This window comes from Haplochromis burtoni, unplaced genomic scaffold (assembly GCF_018398535.1).
Source record: "Haplochromis burtoni strain Fernald_Lab_line unplaced genomic scaffold, NCSU_Asbu1 Contig_1, whole genome shotgun sequence".
In the NCBI taxonomy this organism is placed as follows: Eukaryota; Metazoa; Chordata; class Actinopteri; order Cichliformes; family Cichlidae; genus Haplochromis; species Haplochromis burtoni.
In genome coordinates, this window is record NW_024582362.1 from 1,384,649 (window position 1) to 1,403,198 (window position 18,550).

Here is an 18,550-nt window from a genome sequence, read left to right on the forward strand (position 1 = left end):
TTTACTTGTCTACTATTGAAACGGTTATCATTAAAAGACAGACTCTCTCCTATAGTTTTATGTATTTTGTGTGTAGAGTCTAAAATATGATTATGGTTACATTTTATCTAGTGAGCGGTTAGGCCCTAAAGTGCAAGTCTATTATGGTGTGGGACAACTGTTTTTTAGCGGCTTCTCCTTTGATTGTCGTAAAGTAGGCCCGGAGCAAAAGAATATATTTCTCTTCTTTATACTGCCCCAGTCTGCAGTATAAAGGACATAGATTACCGTTTCCTACCCCATGGGAAGCAAATATTACATTATTTAGAGCAGGCTTTTGAGTCCACGGACTTGGCCCCATATCATTTGAGTTTGACTTGGCTATTGCTATAGAAATCTTAATTCACCATGAGGATTCACCGTCGTGAAAAAATGGCTCTTTGTGCGAAATGCTCTTTGAAGTCTGGATCCGAATATTGTAGCCTTTCATCAAACTCTACCCCACGTCTGCATCATACCACAGCTCAGCGGAGTAAGTGAGATTTAACACAAGTGTAGCACATTTTAGACCGCCCCTTTCACCGAGGGAAAAAAACTTTAAAATTAAAAGAAATTATAACTGCATTTTCTTCCGAGATGATTTTTCGTTTGATTATTACTTCGGAATTTAAAAGACGTTTTGAATCCGAACAGCAGGCATGAACGTGGGATATGTTAGTGGAGCTGACCTTCAAGCTATGCAGCAACAGATTGTTTAAGAAAATATATTAATAATATATAATCTCTTTTATAATATAAAGGCGTGTTAAGTGACCAAAAACAAACAAACAAACAAAACAAAAGTGATCTTTATCAAGAGACCTGATAAATTCTATGAACCCGAATAGCTCAGGGATTTAACTTTTGTCATACAAGATTTATTCAAAATACTCACAAATTACAAGGCAATTCGGTACGCATTTTGAGTGCCGCTGGATTTCAGATATTCAAAAAAAAAAAAAAAAAAAAAAAAAAAAAAAAAAAAAAAAAAAAAAAAAAGAGAAAATGCCCACTTTGATAAAAAACATTTATAATTTCACGGTCGTATATCAAATACTGCAGGCATATGAAACAGCTTAATTACTGACCCTCTGCACAAATGTTTGGGAGGGGACGTAAGATGTAAACATAAAATGTTTTTGTACAAATAGCCGCAGTATCCGGTAAGAAACTGCTCCGAAGACAGATCCTTACAAAACTATCAACATCAACACATCGAAACTTACAAAAATTTACAAATGTACATTTTTTTTTCCTTTTTGTCTCTGTTGCTGTTGTTGTTCTAATTCAAACATGCACTTTGGTTCGGTAATACAAAATCCTTCAATGTTAGATTGAAAAATAAATAAAAACATATCGAAGTTCAAACTCATTTACAAAAAAAAATATAATAATAATAATAATTTTACACCAACATGCCTAAGCCTACAATAATGTACCACATTGTCTAACAGATTTACAAGACTCTCTCTGTAAGTGGACCTGTGGGCCGTCAGGGCGTGTAGGCACCGAGCCAACCGCTCTGAACAAGTGATGTTTGAAAATATATTCTTTTTATATGCCTGGAAATTAGCACGTCTTCAAGGTTAGCACATTTTCCTTCCGATGTGGTTAAAACGCGTCTCTTGATTCTGGATTTCTGTTTTGTGGCTCATCCCCTTCACTCCCCCCCCCCCCCCTCCAAAATAAGGGTACCAGTGGTCCTAAACAGGCACATGGGCACCAAAGCCAAACCGCGTTTTTAATTGTTAAGCTTGTGGAAATGTGTTCTGTCTCTGCTGGTGTGTGTGTGTGTGTGTGTGTGTGTGTGTGTGTGTGTGTGTGTGTGTGTGTGTGTGTGTGTGTGTGTGTGTGTGTGTGTGTGTGTGAGCTTGAGCCGGGTTAAAAAGCGTCCCTCGGTTCTGGGTTTCTGTAAGGTGGTTCGTCTGCGGGGTCCGGTGTAGAGTGCCCGCTGGGTGGTGTTTGAGCGCCGCTGGCACCTGAGCTGTGGCAGACGTACCACTCGCTTAAATTCGCGGGCTGGGAGGCTCCCACCGGCTCTGACAACACCGAGGAGCCGCCTGGTTCCCGGCCCAAGTCTGAGGAAGGGGAGACCAGGGAGGGAGTGGACGACTCATAGCCCGAGCTAGGCGGAGGGGACTTGCAGTGCACCTTCATGTGTTTCCTCAGGGAGCTGGGGTGTGTGTAGGACTTATCGCAGCCTCTCACTTTGCAGTTGTAGGGCTTATCGCTGGTGTGGACGTGCGAGTGCTTTTTCCGGTCACTGCTGTTGGCGAAGCGTCTGTCGCAGCCGTCAAATTCACATTTGAAGGGTTTCTCACCTGTTTTTGTGAGACAAGATAAAACACAAATAAGCAAATGAAAGAGTTAAAATGTGAACACGTGATACTCATCCTGAGGCACTAAGCTGCCTTTTCATTAACATACTTTTTTCCCCCTACATGTCTTCACTTTTATATGAAATGTACAAACAACCTGGTTAAGTGTAACATATGAGAGCACGAGCTGAAAATGAACTATGACCTGTATGAATAGAGCCAAAAATATGTAAAAGTGTGCCAGCTTTTATTATTTCATGTTTATCTTTATAATGCCATTTGATTTTATTTTGGGCATTTACACCCCCCTCCTCCCACTTGCACTATGAAAACAAAAGTTTGCCCGCCTGGACAGCTCCCAGTCTGGTGTAAACATGAGGGCTGAACCCCTACTGTCCTGGGTCTATACCTGGTGTATGCATCCATCAAGGCATCAGTCAAAACAGACAAGCTACGAGCACAGACGTAGCAGGCCTGTAATACCGGCTCAAAAATAATGATGAATCAAAGCACTGCCACCGCCAGGCTTCACCTACTGTGCGATAACGCAGTCTGTGTGTAATTTGAATCCTGCAAACGGTTGTGGACTGGCTCTAATTTTGCGTTTTAATAACAAGTATTTCTACCTGATTATGACAAGGCAAAAAAAAAAAAAAGACAATCTGAATAAATTACACGGAAATCATCCACTGCTGATTTTTCTCCCCCGATTAAAGCTTTTGAGAATATGTAATTGCCTCTGTCTAATTACACTTGCGGGCTGAATATCAATTTGACCTTCAGCTGTTGGGTTGAGAGAGCCAATCAAGGATATTAGTGTAGTACAAGAAACCGTCGAGGAGCAGACCCCAGGGGCAGCCCCAGTCATAACTACACTTTCGGATAGGTTTTAAACATGATACCAAGGACCAGGCCCCTTGGGAGTCAACACACAGAAATAATTTAGCAGATTTGTACTTAGGTAATGTGAGCAAATTATATGAATAATACATAGGGTGCAAAAATGAAACAGAGGGATATTGCCATGTAGCCACCGATAAAAAAGAAGGGCAAAAGTAATTGTATTAATTTACAAGTCTGACTCGACATTGTCAGGCCTCTTTTCCTTCCTAGTTCCACAGCACGTCACTGGGTGGCAAGCAGCCATGTTGCACCAGTATTTATTTTTGCAGTTAAATCAGAGATGCTTTAAGCTGCATTGCATGCACACCCATCATTATGTAAGTAGTCAGTCAGCTGTGCAAACCTGCCTGTTAGTAAACTGTTTCAGCCGTCTCCACTTGTAAACTTGTTGCTTGAGCTAAAGAGTACAAAGGCTTAATCGTCCAAAAAGCACGTTTTCTGTATGAACCGGTTACTTTCAGATTGATGAGACACACAGCTACACGTAGCTTACATGATTTTGAAATAACAGCGACAAAAATGAAACACAATAATAATAATATTACTACTAAAAATAATACTAATAACAGATGAAGTGGGTGGCCAAGGCTAAAATAAAAACATCATCTCCACATCATCATCATCATAACCATTATATCTATTGCTAAAAGTGAAGATGCACCTTTCCAGCTTTGCTGCCAGTCATGTCTGGCAGGACATGCACTGAACTAAACAGGACCTGACGTGGGCCTCAGTCTTTCTGCTGTGGTGTAAACAAGAGGTTGAACCGTCAAACGCCTGAGCGAGCTGTACCATAATCCCCAAACCCAACCTTTGTGAAACTTGCGAGCACTGATGCAACTCATAACAAACAGGTGGCCAGTAGCTGTTGCGTCCTGCTGTATAGGCTATCGAGCAGCAGCGCGGACTGATTAATTGCCACAGGTCATGAAAGTGCATTATAATGCGTAAAGTTGCGTAAAATAAAATTACAATAAATAAATAATGGAAAATTATCCACAAAAAAATCACTTCCCTTGCAAGTAGAAAGCGTGCAAACCCCACAGCTGAATTTCAAAATGCGACTTGATAGCTCTATTTTACGATTTACAGTGCATTTCCAACAATCACAGCATTTCCTTCTATGAATATTAAGCCACTGACCTGTGTGCGTCCTTTTGTGAATCTTTAGATTTTCGGATCTTGCGAACACTTTCCCACAACCAGGGAACGGACACGGAAACGGTTTCTCCCCGGTGTGCACTCGAATGTGATTTACAAGTTTGTATTTTGCTTTAAACGGTTTGCCTTCCCTGGGACACTCTTCCCAAAAACATATATGGTTCGCTTGCTCTGGTCCTCCAACGTGCTCTACCGTCACATGCGTTACGAGTTCGTGCATGGTGCTGTAAGTTTTGGAGCAAAGTTTCTTCGGCGAGTGCTCCGGCTCCAGCCACTTGCAAATCAGCTCTTGCTTTATCGGCTGCCTCATGTAGCGGAAAAAGGCACCGGCTCCGTGGTGGTGGTGAGCGCTAAGATTCATGTTCAGATTCAGACCACCGTAGCCATGCAAAGGCGAGGCAGAGAACGGATCAGCCCTGGAGCCTGCCACTTGACTCAAGTGATCAGACCTAACATACATTTCTCCAGGTAGTCCTAACCTTATTTGTCCATTCAGTGTTTGGCCACCCGGTGATCCGCTAGAAGGCTGCTCGTGGTGGAGTCCGGAGAAGAGGGTATGGTTCCCAGCGTCAGGGTGATGACCATAGTGTCCGGGATAGCTACCTGTTGTTGAGACAAACATTCCGTGGTGAGAGGCTGAACCAGCAGTCTGGTCAGTCAGTACTGGCATGGTTTGAGCTGTCAGATCTCTCCGGATGAGGAAATCCCTACCTGCAGATAAAGCCTGGGCCGTGTGAGACATAGAATAGGGGACCGATGTCGCCTGAACCGGGCCAAAAGCTCCCGTTTGACTGGAGACCACTTCACTGTGGCCTGCCATATGATGATTGTGGTGGTGGTGATGGTGGTGGGGATAATGATGGGCTGGGCTGATTTTGAGGGCCGCGGAGTGCCCCATGTGTTCTGGCCCGAATGGACTCGGCCCCAGGCGGGGTTCCGCAGTAATCTCCCCAGGGTGCGAGTGAGCCATTGAGTGTGGATGGCTGCTGAACCCCGGGAAGCCTGTCACGCTCTGAGGGGTATGGTGGTGATGATGGTGATGGTGGTGAGCCCCTGCCAAGTCAACTAATCTCAGCGCCGTGTTCCGTTTGGAAAACGTAGGGTCCATCACGGGGCTTCCCAAAGCATCCACGCTCATTACTTCCTAATTTTAGAATAACTTGACAGCAGGCAAAATAATAATGATGATGACAAATATATTTTAATCGCAATGAAAAAATAAAGAAAAAAAACTTTATAAAGTTAAGTCTATCTGCAGACTACATGGAATCCCATTCGGTTGAGAGGCAGCAGCAGGACGCTTTGATACTGAATAGAGATTCATGGTAGGCGCTGCAGCCCGTGGAGCTAAACAATCACCCTGCGCTCTAATTGGTCAGAGCTCTGTGATTGACGTCACCAGTGACAGTTTCCAACGTGAAGAAAAATGTCTTAGTGACAGCGAGCAGCTACCGCGCATGCGCAGTGCCTCGGGCAACGCTCAGGAAAAAAGGAATAGTTGTTATGCAAAGGTTATTGTACAATAAAAGTCCTAAAAAGTTGATCCCGATATACAGTCGCTTCTCTTTTGTTGCGGCTCACAAAGGCTGTGAGGCTATGAAATAGCAATTTCCCCACTTTGATTATGTCCTTACAAAACAGACTGCTCCGCGAAGAGTGTACATATTGTCGCTGTAAAAGTTGTAAGGATCATAAATAATGCAGTGATATCTTTATTTTGCACTGCAGCGTATCAAGGGCAGCTTTACGCACAAATTACGCGTAAGTTTACGCACGTAAACGATCGATGTCAGCGGAGAAAAACTTGTGCAAAGGACAACTCCACGTGGTAGTTTTAAATAGTCCGGAGTACATACCATTAATATGCGCTTTGATAAATGCACATATTTACATATCCAGCCGTTTGCCCTTCAGCGCATACTACAGAGCTGACTCCGTGCTCTGCCTGGTGGGATCCGTGTGAGTAGGATGTGTGAATAGGGCGAGCTGCGGCCATTGTCCCGAGGAAAAAATGTAATGGACGGGACCTGTTGTTATGATCCGGGGTAATTTTCCTTTAGACCCAGGACGGTAGCAGATGAGGGTCACAGAAGGTGGTGCCGTCGCAGACTTAAGTTCAAAAGAATTCGTTTCTGTAGCCCACTGTAAGTACCGATACAAGCTTATCCTGCAAAGGATAAAACTAAGCGTGATTATTTTTCTATCTTTGTTTGAATGCGTAACAGAAAGACAGTAATAGTTACAAATCGTAACAAAACGCCATGCGGTTTTATAAATTATCCTCCAGATGGGTATTTTTTTCTACACGGACTTTGTCTTTTTTAAACCGTCAGCAGACTAAAAGAAATCAAATGGTTAGTTATTACAATGCTGACTAATTTGTTTATATAGCTTCACACGGACTATAATTTTCAGCATGGTTGACTTTTTCGGTGAAACAATCTTGCATGCCGACACTGCAATAATTGTGTTGCAATATCATAACTGTGGAAGTTGTATTAGATTTTTTTTTCTCTTGTGACACTGCCATTACTTTGACTTTTCCTCATTTGTTTTTTTACATTTTGGGAGTATGCGTTATATACACCAATTCGACATGTGCGGCTCATTTTTGACTGAAGTTTTATCATCTCTGTTTGCAGGGAAAAAAGATGACTGTGACTTTGTGAAATCCATAAAGTAGTGGTCAATCTGATGTCAGATACGAGGTGTTTTAATAGGTGCTGTTTGTCTTCTACGTGGTTCGTAATTTGTAGTGTCAAGTCTAAAACCCCAAATTATTTTCAGAGTCGCTCGTCAGCATTTCCGTTAATGAGAAAAACAAGTGCACACTATCTGAACTTGTGTTTAAGGGTGACTGAATTCATCATTCTTAGATGTAGTAATTAAAATAAAGCAATTAACCGAATATTAAGTGACTTTTAATCAGCTACCATTTTTGATAAGAGAAAATCAGTTGCAAACCTGTATTACTCTAGGTTATTTCTATGGATTGACTTGTCAAAACCTTTGCTGACAGCGTCATATCCAGCACATTAGAAACAGAGTCAATATTTTGAGACGTGACGGATCCAAAAGATGCTTATTAAATGGCCTTTACGCATGTGGCTCATGAGGCTCACAGCTGCAGCCTTCAGAGGCATCACAGCACCAGCGTAATGCAAAACTTTGAAGTGCTATTTCTGGTCCAAGTTGTGCATGCACTCACTCACTCTTGGAGACAAGTAAGCTAGGGAGCTGTACGAGATCCCAAACCAAAAAGCTGAATAATGCAGCGAGGTCTCATAAAACGTCGCATTTGCTCCTTTGGCTTTCACTTTAAACCCTCAAATAGTTTCTGCTAACAATTTCAATTCTGCACATGTAATATCATAGCCGATTATTGGCCGTTTCATTAGGATAGCCTATAGCTTTTGCGCATTAAAACTAAATATATTCAATTCATTTTGAGGCACACGGGGAACTTTGAGTGCGTTGCAGTGTCATGTACTACTGCAGCAACTCTAATTTATCTTTGCATGTTTCAATTTTGTATACAATACTCTCAGCTTATCAATGATATGTCATTCTTACCGTTTCCCACCTGTTGAAATATCCCTCCAAAATTTTGTATAGCAGAATATGGGGACACCTAAAAGGGAAAAAAAAAGGTCGGATCAAGTCGTAGTTCTACTTGTTAAGTTGAGAACAACAAAACTTCCTCTCTTTCCTTGGTCTCCTAAGGCTGACTAGGAGAATGGCTTGTAGAAGCCAGTCTAGTAGCCAAGAAGATATTTTAATGGTTTGTATGGCACGTCTGTGCGTGTGGCTTTGAACTCTAGCAGCCGGAGGTTCCTGCAGAGAGCGCCGCAAATCCCACTTGATAACTTCGACAACCCACAACGTTTTACACACAGGTTATGCATTGCTGGTCTGCTAAAAAAAAAAAAAAAATAGAGTGAGTCGCGCAAGCTCAGCCAAACCGTGATGGATACGTTAGGTATAGTTGTAGATCCAAGTTAAATACTGGCCTATATATTCAAGGTAACCTTTGTGAACGCGGGGTGCTGGTGAGCATGATGTGGAAATCTAAAGCACAGATGTTCCACTGGTGTGCGCTTCAGTGGACGCCGAAACACAGTGTTGAAGTGAAACAGAGCTACAAAACTCGGAGTGCGCACAAGAGGAAGAAAACAAAACGTTGTATGGACTCATTTGAAGTGAAACAGATAAAGTGATAATCCCCTGCCTTTCGAGAGAGTGATGACCCCAAATGAACTTCAAATAGCGGTTCCCCTAAGTTTTCCGAATGAAACACATCTAAACCGTGTCTCTCTATACCTGTACCTGGCACACGTGATGACGGGTCCAGGTTAGAACTCTGTCAGGTTTCGTGATCTCCTGAATGCTGTCCCACGTGCAATAAATAAGAGAAGTGTCAGATAATAATCATTGAAAGCAGACAAACAGATTGACGCATCTGTCAGCCTGAGCGCTTAACTGTACAAAACGTTACCAATTACACAAACAAAAAAAGGGCGTGCTTGGTAATCTGATGGCCATGGCAACAAAGGCAACGTTTGGTTTGTAACCCTTCTGCACTCCGTGGCTGCAAAACGGGCTTCGACTTACTTTCTACGAGGCCAATTGTTGTCTTGTGTTTCCCAACTTTTGTTTTGCTGTTATTCAGCCCTTTAACCAAATTCACAGTCAGCATTCTCACAATATCTGGGATTGATGATGCAAAGAGGCCAATAGAAGTGAGGGCCCTGCACCGTGGATTGTTATTTGGTGAGTGGATGTTATTGGGGGGAAAGGGGCTCCGCCAATGAACGAGAAGCTCCGGAGCCACGTGACTACCCCCCTCCTCTCCCATTCATCAGGGCTGGACTGTGTTGTCTTTTCAATTCATTTATCTGCAGGAATGATTGCGACTATCAGTCTAGAGCTCACCGCCTGACTGAGGAGGTGAAAGTTGCGCCACAGGAAGATAAACCGCAAAAGACAATATTGCATGTATACACGATTTTGCGTGTGCATCGGATGAGCGGTATAGGGGGATTCCTCGCGTCTTAAAAAGTAAACAGAAATTCGGTGGATTTGAGAGTTTGCTCAGTGTAGAGGTCCAAGAGATACAGAGAGGGGGAGGAAGAATATCTGCGCGTGGTTTTTTGATTTCTGCTCTCAGTCGTCTCAGCGAGTCTAGACTGAAGATGCTCCTGGACGCAGGACCGCAGTATCCCACCATAGGAGTCACTACTTTCGGCTCCTCACGGCATCACTCAACAGGCGAAGTCACAGAGAGAGAAGTAGCGTTGGGGATAAATCCGTTCGCGGATGGGATGGGCGCCTTCAAAATAAACCACAGCTCCCACGATATTGGCTCCGGACAGACGGCGTTTTCTTCCCAGGCGCCCGGCTACGCAGCAGCTGCCTTGGGACACCATCACCACCCGACCCACGTTGGCTCTTACTCCACGGCGGCTTTCAACTCCACCAGGGACTTTCTCTTCAGAAATCGGGGTTTTGGGGATGCCACCGGGGCGCAGCACAGTCTGTTTGCCTCCGGAAGTTTCGCAGGGCCACATGGACACTCAGATGCAGCCGGGCACCTGCTCTTCCCAGGGCTCCACGAGCAAGCAGCAAGCCATGCCTCTTCCAACGTGGTCAACAGCCAGATGCGGCTGGGCTTCTCGGGGGACATGTACGGACGGGCCGACCAGTATGGCCACGTTACGAGCCCCAGGTCTGACCACTATGCGTCAACCCAGCTGCACGGCTATGGCCCCATGAACATGAATATGGCTGCACATCACGGAGCAGGGGCCTTCTTTCGATACATGAGGCAGCCGATCAAACAAGAGCTTATCTGCAAGTGGATCGAACCGGAACAGCTGACGAATCCCAAAAAGTCGTGCAACAAAACTTTTAGCACGATGCACGAGCTTGTGACCCATCTAACGGTGGAGCATGTGGGAGGACCAGAGCAGACGAACCACATTTGCTTCTGGGAGGACTGCTCCAGAGAAGGAAAGCCATTCAAAGCCAAATACAAACTTGTAAATCATATCAGAGTACACACCGGTGAAAAGCCCTTTCCGTGTCCGTTCCCCGGCTGTGGCAAAGTATTTGCTCGATCGGAAAATCTAAAAATACACAAAAGGACTCACACCGGTAAGATCCGCACAGATTGACCGTTTTTTTTTCTTAGTGCCAAAATCAGTGCTGAGAATGCCTCATCCAAAATATGCATGCAATCAGGATTATTATTTATAAGGCAGCTGCAGTATCTTCACTGACATTTGACTCAGTGCAGCTGTCGACAGAAAATATTTTATAGGCTTTTCTTTTTGCTTCCCCAGATTTTCTATTTTCTATTACATTTAAAATAATATTTAAATTCAAATTGATATTATTTATGCACATCTAAATGAGCTGATTCAAATGTATTTACAGTAGATAATTATTGCAAGGCAATCCAATCCAAATGACTATTAAAAAAAATATAAATCTTTACTCTGGTTACTGTTAGTCAAAATAAAAATGTGTAATAATAATGTTAAAGCCCCATCGGTGTCAAACACTATATTGTTATTTTTCTTGCTTCGTTTAGGTGAGAAGCCTTTTAAATGTGAGTTTGAAGGCTGCGACAGGCGGTTTGCAAACAGCAGTGACCGCAAGAAACACATGCACGTCCACACATCGGACAAGCCCTATCTCTGCAAAATGTGCGACAAGTCATACACACACCCCAGCTCCCTCCGAAAACACATGAAGGTAAAACCCGTTTTATTATTATTATTAATATTGTATTTTTTTGTATTCCTGCAATGTTTATCTGTGTGCAAGTGCAAGTCACAGACTGTTTTTTTTTTGCTGCTTTCAATGTGTGACTGGAAACCAGGATACAAAATATTTCTTTATTTGTATGATTTTATTCTAACAGGATGTCCCAGTTTTCCCCCCCTCCTTTTTTTCCTTCAGTGTAGTAACAGAAACACAAGTTAATTTGTCTTGACACTTTCTTTCTTTAACCGACAAATCAGATTAAGATCTTAATGGGAATAATTATGTTTTGGGTATGCTTTTTTTGTTTCTTTTTTTGTGTTTTTTAGAATTCTGCACATGTCCCCCAACAGTCAGATTAGGACTTTTAATTTGTTTTGATGAGGTTCTTATGTTCTGTGTTTGATCAAAAACAAAACGAAAACAAAAACCCCCACGGTGCACCACGATTCTCAAAACACGTTTCTCATTACTCGCAGGTCCACGAATCCAACAATGCAGGATCGCAGCCATCTCCAGCGGCCAGTTCAGGGTACGAGTCGTCGACACCTCCCACCATAGTATCACCGTCCACAGAGAACCAGAGCAGCAGCTCCATATCACCAGCAGCCTCAGCAGTACACCACACAACCAGCCACAGCACGCTGTCGTCAAATTTCAATGAATGGTACGTGTAAATATTTTTGAAAAAGAAAAAGAAAGCAAGGGGAAAAAAGACTGCAGAAATAAAGAAATAAATAAAACTGCTTGGAATCAAAGACTTTATCAAGTCAGCCAGTGAAACGAGGACTGAAAAAAACACGGGAGGCCCAAACGATCAATAAAAGGCTGCCTTAATGTCAGTGAAAGAGAATGCATGGACATAAAGGAGGCAAGGACAGCCACCTACTTAAACTTTTCCCCCCCTAAATATTTCTTTGAGTCTTTATTTTTACTGAGAGACTGCTCAAAAAAAAGGAAGAAGAGAGAGATCTCAAAAAGCATGCTATCTGCGGGTAGAGGCCTGAATTTTTGTACATAAGGATTTCACCAAGTTGAAAAAAAAATGTAATATTTTATTTTGTAAATAGTTCTATCACAGTTTAAGGGAATTTGTGAAAAATGTGGTCCCTAGATATATGGAAAAATGAGATGGTTTTAAGAATACTGCGATGAATAGACTTCATTGAAAAGAATGTTATAGTTGTGTACCAAATGTGAATTATTCAGTATTACTACAGTCTACACGTCGACTTAACCGACTCTTAGTATTAATGTGCTTTTGTAGCCTATTCAGTGCAACATTTTCGTCCAAGGTCCAGTTTGAGTAGCACAGTATCATTGTTGTTATTTAATGTCATGTCGATAAATCGTGTAGTGAAAGCCTGAAATTCCGTGTCAATCTGTTTATGTAGTGATAATTATAAAATCTCTGTCAATTGCTTTGTCTGAAAGGAAGTATTATGTAAGTAGCTCAATTTTCCATATTTATCCGCATGTAAAGGACCGGTAACATGTTAGAAATGATCGGTATTTATGGAGAAATGCGCTCGTATGTAAAATTTAGTTTACAAAAACAACAAAAAAAAATGTTTGGATACATTTCGTACTATATTAAAGGATTAAAAAATACAAGAATGCAATGCGTTGGAGGTTATTGGTTTCATTAGTGTTTGAGGTTGATCTCAACATGAGTGCTGTGTTAAACTAATGGGTTCTTTTTATAGGATGCATCACCAAAACAGACCCCCTTTTTTCCACCACGATAATCCATTTAGTACAGTTCCGATGGAAGAATAATTGCATGGTTAGTTGCACAAATAATTTTAACTCTTTATGTGTGTGCGTATATGTGTGTGGGTGTGTGTGGGGGGGTGCTTTTGCAGTAGGCGCGTATGTGTGTGTTTGTGTGTGTATATAGATATATATACGTGTGTGAGGCACCAGCTCATTCTGAACGTAAAGGTTTGCCGTGTTTTAAACACGCTGTCACAACTTTTCCTGCCAGTCGATAATAAGTAAATTCACTCCCCAGTTTGCATCTTCTGTTTATCCAAAATTAACATCCAACACTTTGCCCTCCAGTAATGTGCAAATTAAATCGATTAATCACGGCGGTTGTTCCTCGGTGTAAAACCGGATTTTTTTCCCCCCTCTTGCCTTACTTAATTGTTCGGGAATCTAATTTTCCAATCTAATTTTTCTTTCCTGCGTTTTGTCGGATTTCATAGATTTAGGGAGAGTTGGTGTATTAGTCTGGCCCCTCATTGTTCCTGGCTGCAGCTTGCTTGACCGCCCCATTAGGCAGAGATCACATCAGCAGCCGCCACTGATCATGGTTAACACTGGCAGTGTGTGCACGGAGCCACGATCTGTCAGTCTGCACCCTCGTAAAGGCTTGTCGCACATGCCCGAAAAGAGCCACACAGCAAATTTAACGTCCCAAAAGAAAAAAAAAATGTACACATAGCAGCAGAGGAAACGCGTGCGTGTGCTCGTGCATGCTCGTCTATAGCGGCAAAAAATAAATAAATAAAACTAAAATAAAAAAAAAAACCTAAAAACGACTCCCACCATCTTAGATGATTTGTTGAAATGTATTGAAATGTATTCATATTTTCTTTTCACGGACTATTAGATTTGGAGATAAATGAAGGATGGTAATAAAATGACTTTTTCGACTCTATTTAACACTATCTATCTGGTCCCAGTGCAGATGCTGCTCTCGTGCACCACTATGGGGGTGAAAAAAAATAAAATAAAGACGCACTCCACGCCCGTGCAGTGAATTCGTTTGCAGCTTTATAGAAAAATGTTCACATGCAACTTGAAATATAAATAGTTTAAAGTGGATGTGTTAAAACTGGCTCCTGTGGTTTTCTGGGCTGGCAGATAGTCCACACGTGCATTTTATTTAAATATAAAGTTGATGCCAAATTGACAAATGTTTGAGATAAAAGCTCAATTCGGCAAAAAGACAAAACAAAACAAAACAAAAACAGTTTATTTATCATTTGAGGGAAAGTCTTTAAATGTGAAATTATGTTTCGAGTCCAGACTAATAATGATGGAAAATGCTCTTCGTGGAATGGATTTAATCTCAGACTGGATCCATAGTTTTTGCCTGCTAATGGCCACAGACTTGAGTTCATACTTTAGCCACGTTGTTTTTTAATTTCCCTGCAGATGCTTTTAGCAAATAGTGAAACTAAAACCTTTAAGTCTTACAAAAAAAAAAAGGAAACGAGAAAACAAACGTTAGCTCTTTGCCCTGCCAACACAACTCAATCCAAAAAGCAGGGGACTTTACTACTTAATTCTGACTTCGTGGTTCTGTCGTATAACTTTACACTGAACCTGCACACGGTGTCGAAAATGAGATGCTCGTAAAAGAAGAGTCGACGAGAGGCTGGAGGCGACTTCCATCAGGCTATAGGGCTGATGGTGACTCCAGATCAAATAGGAGCGCGGGGGGAAAAACATCCACTTTAAATGTATCTACGCTCAAGTCTGGAAATGACAAACAGATATCGGGAAAGCGCAGGCGCCAGCATCATGAATATTTATTACCAGCACTTGTGGCCAGTAAACCGAGCCTGACGTTTGTGTTACCAAGGTAGACACGCTGCAGCTTATGTGCGCATCAAAAATCAGACAGATTCAACCTTTCTTACTTTTGTTTTCTGCTTTTTTAAAATGCACGTGCAGTATATGGAAATAGGCTTTCATTTAAAAAAAAAAACGAACAAAAAAAAAACAAAACACTTGCAACTCTTTCCCTCCCATTTTGTAAGTTGTGGCTGCTCTTAATGACTTGTTTGGACCTTTTTCCCTTTTTTGTGAGATCACACCCCTTTTTTTAAAACAAAATCAGACGCTCTGATAAATGCTGCTTATGCAGAAACTTTGCACTGACACGTGGAGTATAGCCCAAGATTAGAAAAAAACTATAATCCACGCTCCTTGATGGATGAGGTGCCCATGCTTTTGCCAGCGCTCTGATGTGCATGCCCAGCTGCCGTCACTCAATGAGAACTAAATCAATGAGTTAAACATTTGCAGTGGGGTTTAACTATTAGGTTTCCGGCGGAGGCTTACACGTGATATCCATTTTAAGTGATAAGGGAGTTGAAAAACTTGGGAGCCTACGCCCCGAGTTTGAAAGTCGTGAAATAACTTGCAAACCCGTTATCCCAGAGTCCTCATCTGGCGGGCTTAAGGGTTCTAATACAAAAAGGTCAAATTCAAGTCAAGGCCACTTTGGTTTATTGGCATGCAGACATTTCGAAACGCCTCCAAGAAACCCTGTCTTATTTGCAGCCATAAAACGACTCCAGTGCCAGAGCCTGGGTAATGGAGCAATCCATCCCACACTGAACATCTAAGTTTGCATAGAAAGACAATCCAGACGCTGATTTACAGAAAAATTACAGCATGTTATTTTTAATCTTCATGCATATTCAGTGACTGGACGTCATTTATATCGTTTTATTTTCGTGCCCCTTTGAAATTTGACTGTTTAATTTATTAATATTTTTTTTTGTTATTGATATTCTCATAGTTATTCCTATTCTTATTCGCTTTAGACACCACTTAACTCTAAGAGTAAGGTGTAAATATTTCATTTCACATAGATTTGTGGCATTATCGTCCCAAAACAAAATTTTAAACGCATTTAAAATTTAAAAAGAAAAAAAAGTCAACTATCAGAATTTCGATAAAAGCTGGAATTTGATTGGTTTGGTGGATTTGATTGGGATACTGATTCCCTGTTGGAAACTCTCGCTAAATCCTCGTTTCTTATAAACAGCAGCTCTTACAAGTACTTTAAGTCGAGCTTCCACATGTGTAATCTGCTGGGACCAACGCTGCACTGGAGCAGCTCGCCGTTTTGTCCGTGACAGGCAGAGGAAATCTGTCTTTACAAATGGAATGTCCAGCTGTTGTGAAATAATGCCATTTTCTAGACAAAAAACCCAAAACAATACAAAAAAAACAACAACACAAATTTGTATCCCCCCCTTTCCTTTTGTCTAGTTGATGTTTGTCTGCCTTGTGATAATCCAGACTGTAGCTCGTATAGTTCACAGCTTTTTTATTTAACCACATCGCTGATTGGAACATTAATCTCCGCTTTGCCACCCCGGTCTTCATGCCGGGGTTGGGGAAGGGTTCGTTATAGTGAAACATAGGCTCACCGTGACCCCTATTGCATCAGTTGTGATGTCTGACATGCTATTAAGTTTAGACCATGCAGGAGATTTGTGGAGGCGCTGACACGGTGTTGTCGCGTCCCCTTTGACGTGCTGCTAAATGAGGCCACCCCAATTAGCGCTTTGCGGCAGGGTGAGACTGCAGCACACCTCAGCCTTCAGGAGAAAAAAAAACAAATAGTCACCGTCTGATGCCTGTTTTTTCCTGTAGAAAGTCAATGCGCTTCATTCGCACATGCGCAGCTCTAACAGTGGGCTGTTTAGTTGGCCATTGTGGATTTTTGGTGGTGCTCAAGGGCACTCTGGTGGTTAGCGGTTAAACAGATCTGCAAATGTACAAACTTCCGGTTCCAAAACATCTGTTTTTAACCCTTTAACCCCTGAGTCCCAGAATCAGTTAAAGGGCAGTTTCACCTTTAATTTGTTCGTCTTATATTTATAGCATCTTTACAGCGACTTTTCTCTTAATTCGAAACACAGCCATTTATAAATCCCCTCAAACAAGTTTCCGTTACTGACATCACTGCATGCTCTTGTTTACATTTGGACCACGTGAGTGCAGCCTATGACATTCATCAACCGTAATAAAATAAGCTCGCGTTTTGATTTTATGCGGCTGAAGTCAAACCATGCATATAGTACATCACTGCACTGTTCAGTGGAGAGGCATTCTCACTTACAGAGCAGCTTGTCAACATCTGCTTATCTGATGAGTCTGATAATGACTCCTTATTTCACAGTGTGGATTGGCCAGCCAGAGATAATCAGTGACAGGTTTCTCCCGACCCACTGCACATCACAGTGTTGGTGCGAGAATGCATCATAAGCTGGCCTGGAAAGAAAACATGGCTGAAATCATACCACTCCTAGGACTTAATAGTTTCTTGAAACATAAAACTTGATACGAACAGATGTTTGGGTTTCATCCTGCTGCATGCTCTTTTGTATTCCCAAGGCTTTAACAATGAGTCCAAATTAACCTATTAGCTATCATCCCGAGAACATGGCATGTGGTGTCCTACTGTTAACTGGTAACAGAATGAATCTCTTTGTTGCCATTTGCACATTTGGGGATTAGGATGGAGTCCCATCGTGTAGGTTCTGAACATAATGTACACAAATTATCTGTCATATCACAGGTTTGTTGTAGAAATAGGATTTTCTAATCTTTCAAACAATTTCTTAACATGTTTTTTTTTTACCTTTTCCAAAACTCATGTGTGCTTATTGCAAGTGAAAGGTCACAATGCATATTTTCAGAGTCTTTACATGGCAAGCAAAGTAACAGAAGCTCGTGCTACAAATGGCAGTCATAATTTATCAAGAACACAAAGATCAAATTCTAAAAATTAAATATCAAGCAGCATTTGTGCTCATTAACACCATCTCGGCGAATCTAGCAATCACCCTACCCTCTGCACAACCACTTAATCTTTGGGTTGCCTGAAATTCATTGTCGTTTTCCTGTTGGGCTGCTGCCTAAACCCTTCAAATATTTTTCAGAGACAAGGGGCAATAAATATAAGTTGTTTTGCTTGCCTGGTGTTTTGAGTGCAGATATTTTAAATAAAAATGGATTTCTTTTTTTTCTTCCCCTCGTGAGTAAATCATTCCAAAGGGGGAAAAATGTGTGTGCAATGAAACAAGCTGGAATCATAATTCCTCTGGTTAGTTGGCTTGTGCATGTAGAAATGCTGGTATTTCCAATGCTATGTTAATATCGACTGTGTGTTTTTTTTTTTCTGCTTCTTCTTCTTCAAACATTTGGTGCTTTGTAATTGTTCTGGCTCACTGTTGTTCAGTTTGATTCTGATAATGGAAGGACATCCATCATTAGAGTCCAGTGCACACTGTGGCTGTATATGTGTTCGCCATGAGAGCGTGTGCATCTGTAGACATTTTGCATTCATTATTATTCAAGCGTTTCTGACATCAAGCCTATTCAGAATGGCATAAAAATGCAGCAGTGTCGTCAAGCCAAAACCCTTATCCCTGCATTAAAATGTTGCCACTCTCAGGAAACGCAGAAAGATAAAAACATATTCTCGCTGACCTTAACAAAGATATGTAAACCGTTCTTGTATCGTCTTGTTGCCACTGTGCAGAAGGTATCAACAGAACAATGCGGTGTAACAGCAGATTAACAGCATCCTGCTGAAAGGTACTGATTGATGCAACACATCAGTCCTATTC

General features: G+C 41.8%; 2 protein-coding genes across 3 annotated transcripts; one reads left to right on the plus strand and one right to left on the minus strand.

The window, feature by feature from the left end:
- Positions 1-867: 867 nt before the first annotated feature.
- On the minus strand, positions 868-7,965 carry zic4 (zic family member 4). Of its 2 annotated transcripts, XM_005912333.3 has the most exons (3): positions 5,112-7,965; positions 4,383-5,003; positions 868-2,339 (listed from the first exon to the last, which is right to left on the minus strand). In XM_005912333.3, the coding sequence occupies exons 1-3, from the start codon at positions 5,536-5,538 to the stop codon at positions 1,900-1,902; spliced, it is 1,488 nt and encodes a 495-aa protein (XP_005912395.1). In that variant the 5' UTR covers positions 5,539-7,965; the 3' UTR covers positions 868-1,899. The 2 variants fall into 2 exon arrangements, with proteins under 2 accessions (XP_005912395.1, XP_005912394.1); XM_005912332.3 differs by having other exon boundaries at positions 4,383-7,965.
- Positions 7,966-8,388: 423 nt separating this feature from the next.
- On the plus strand, positions 8,389-14,874 carry zic1 (zic family member 1 (odd-paired homolog, Drosophila)). The gene is made up of 3 exons (XM_005912334.3): positions 8,389-10,553; positions 10,993-11,156; positions 11,645-14,874. Exons 1-3 carry the CDS (start codon positions 9,593-9,595, stop codon positions 11,840-11,842), a joined length of 1,323 nt encoding a protein of 440 aa, XP_005912396.1. The 5' UTR covers positions 8,389-9,592; the 3' UTR covers positions 11,843-14,874.
- The last annotated feature ends 3,676 nt before the right edge of the window (positions 14,875-18,550 follow it).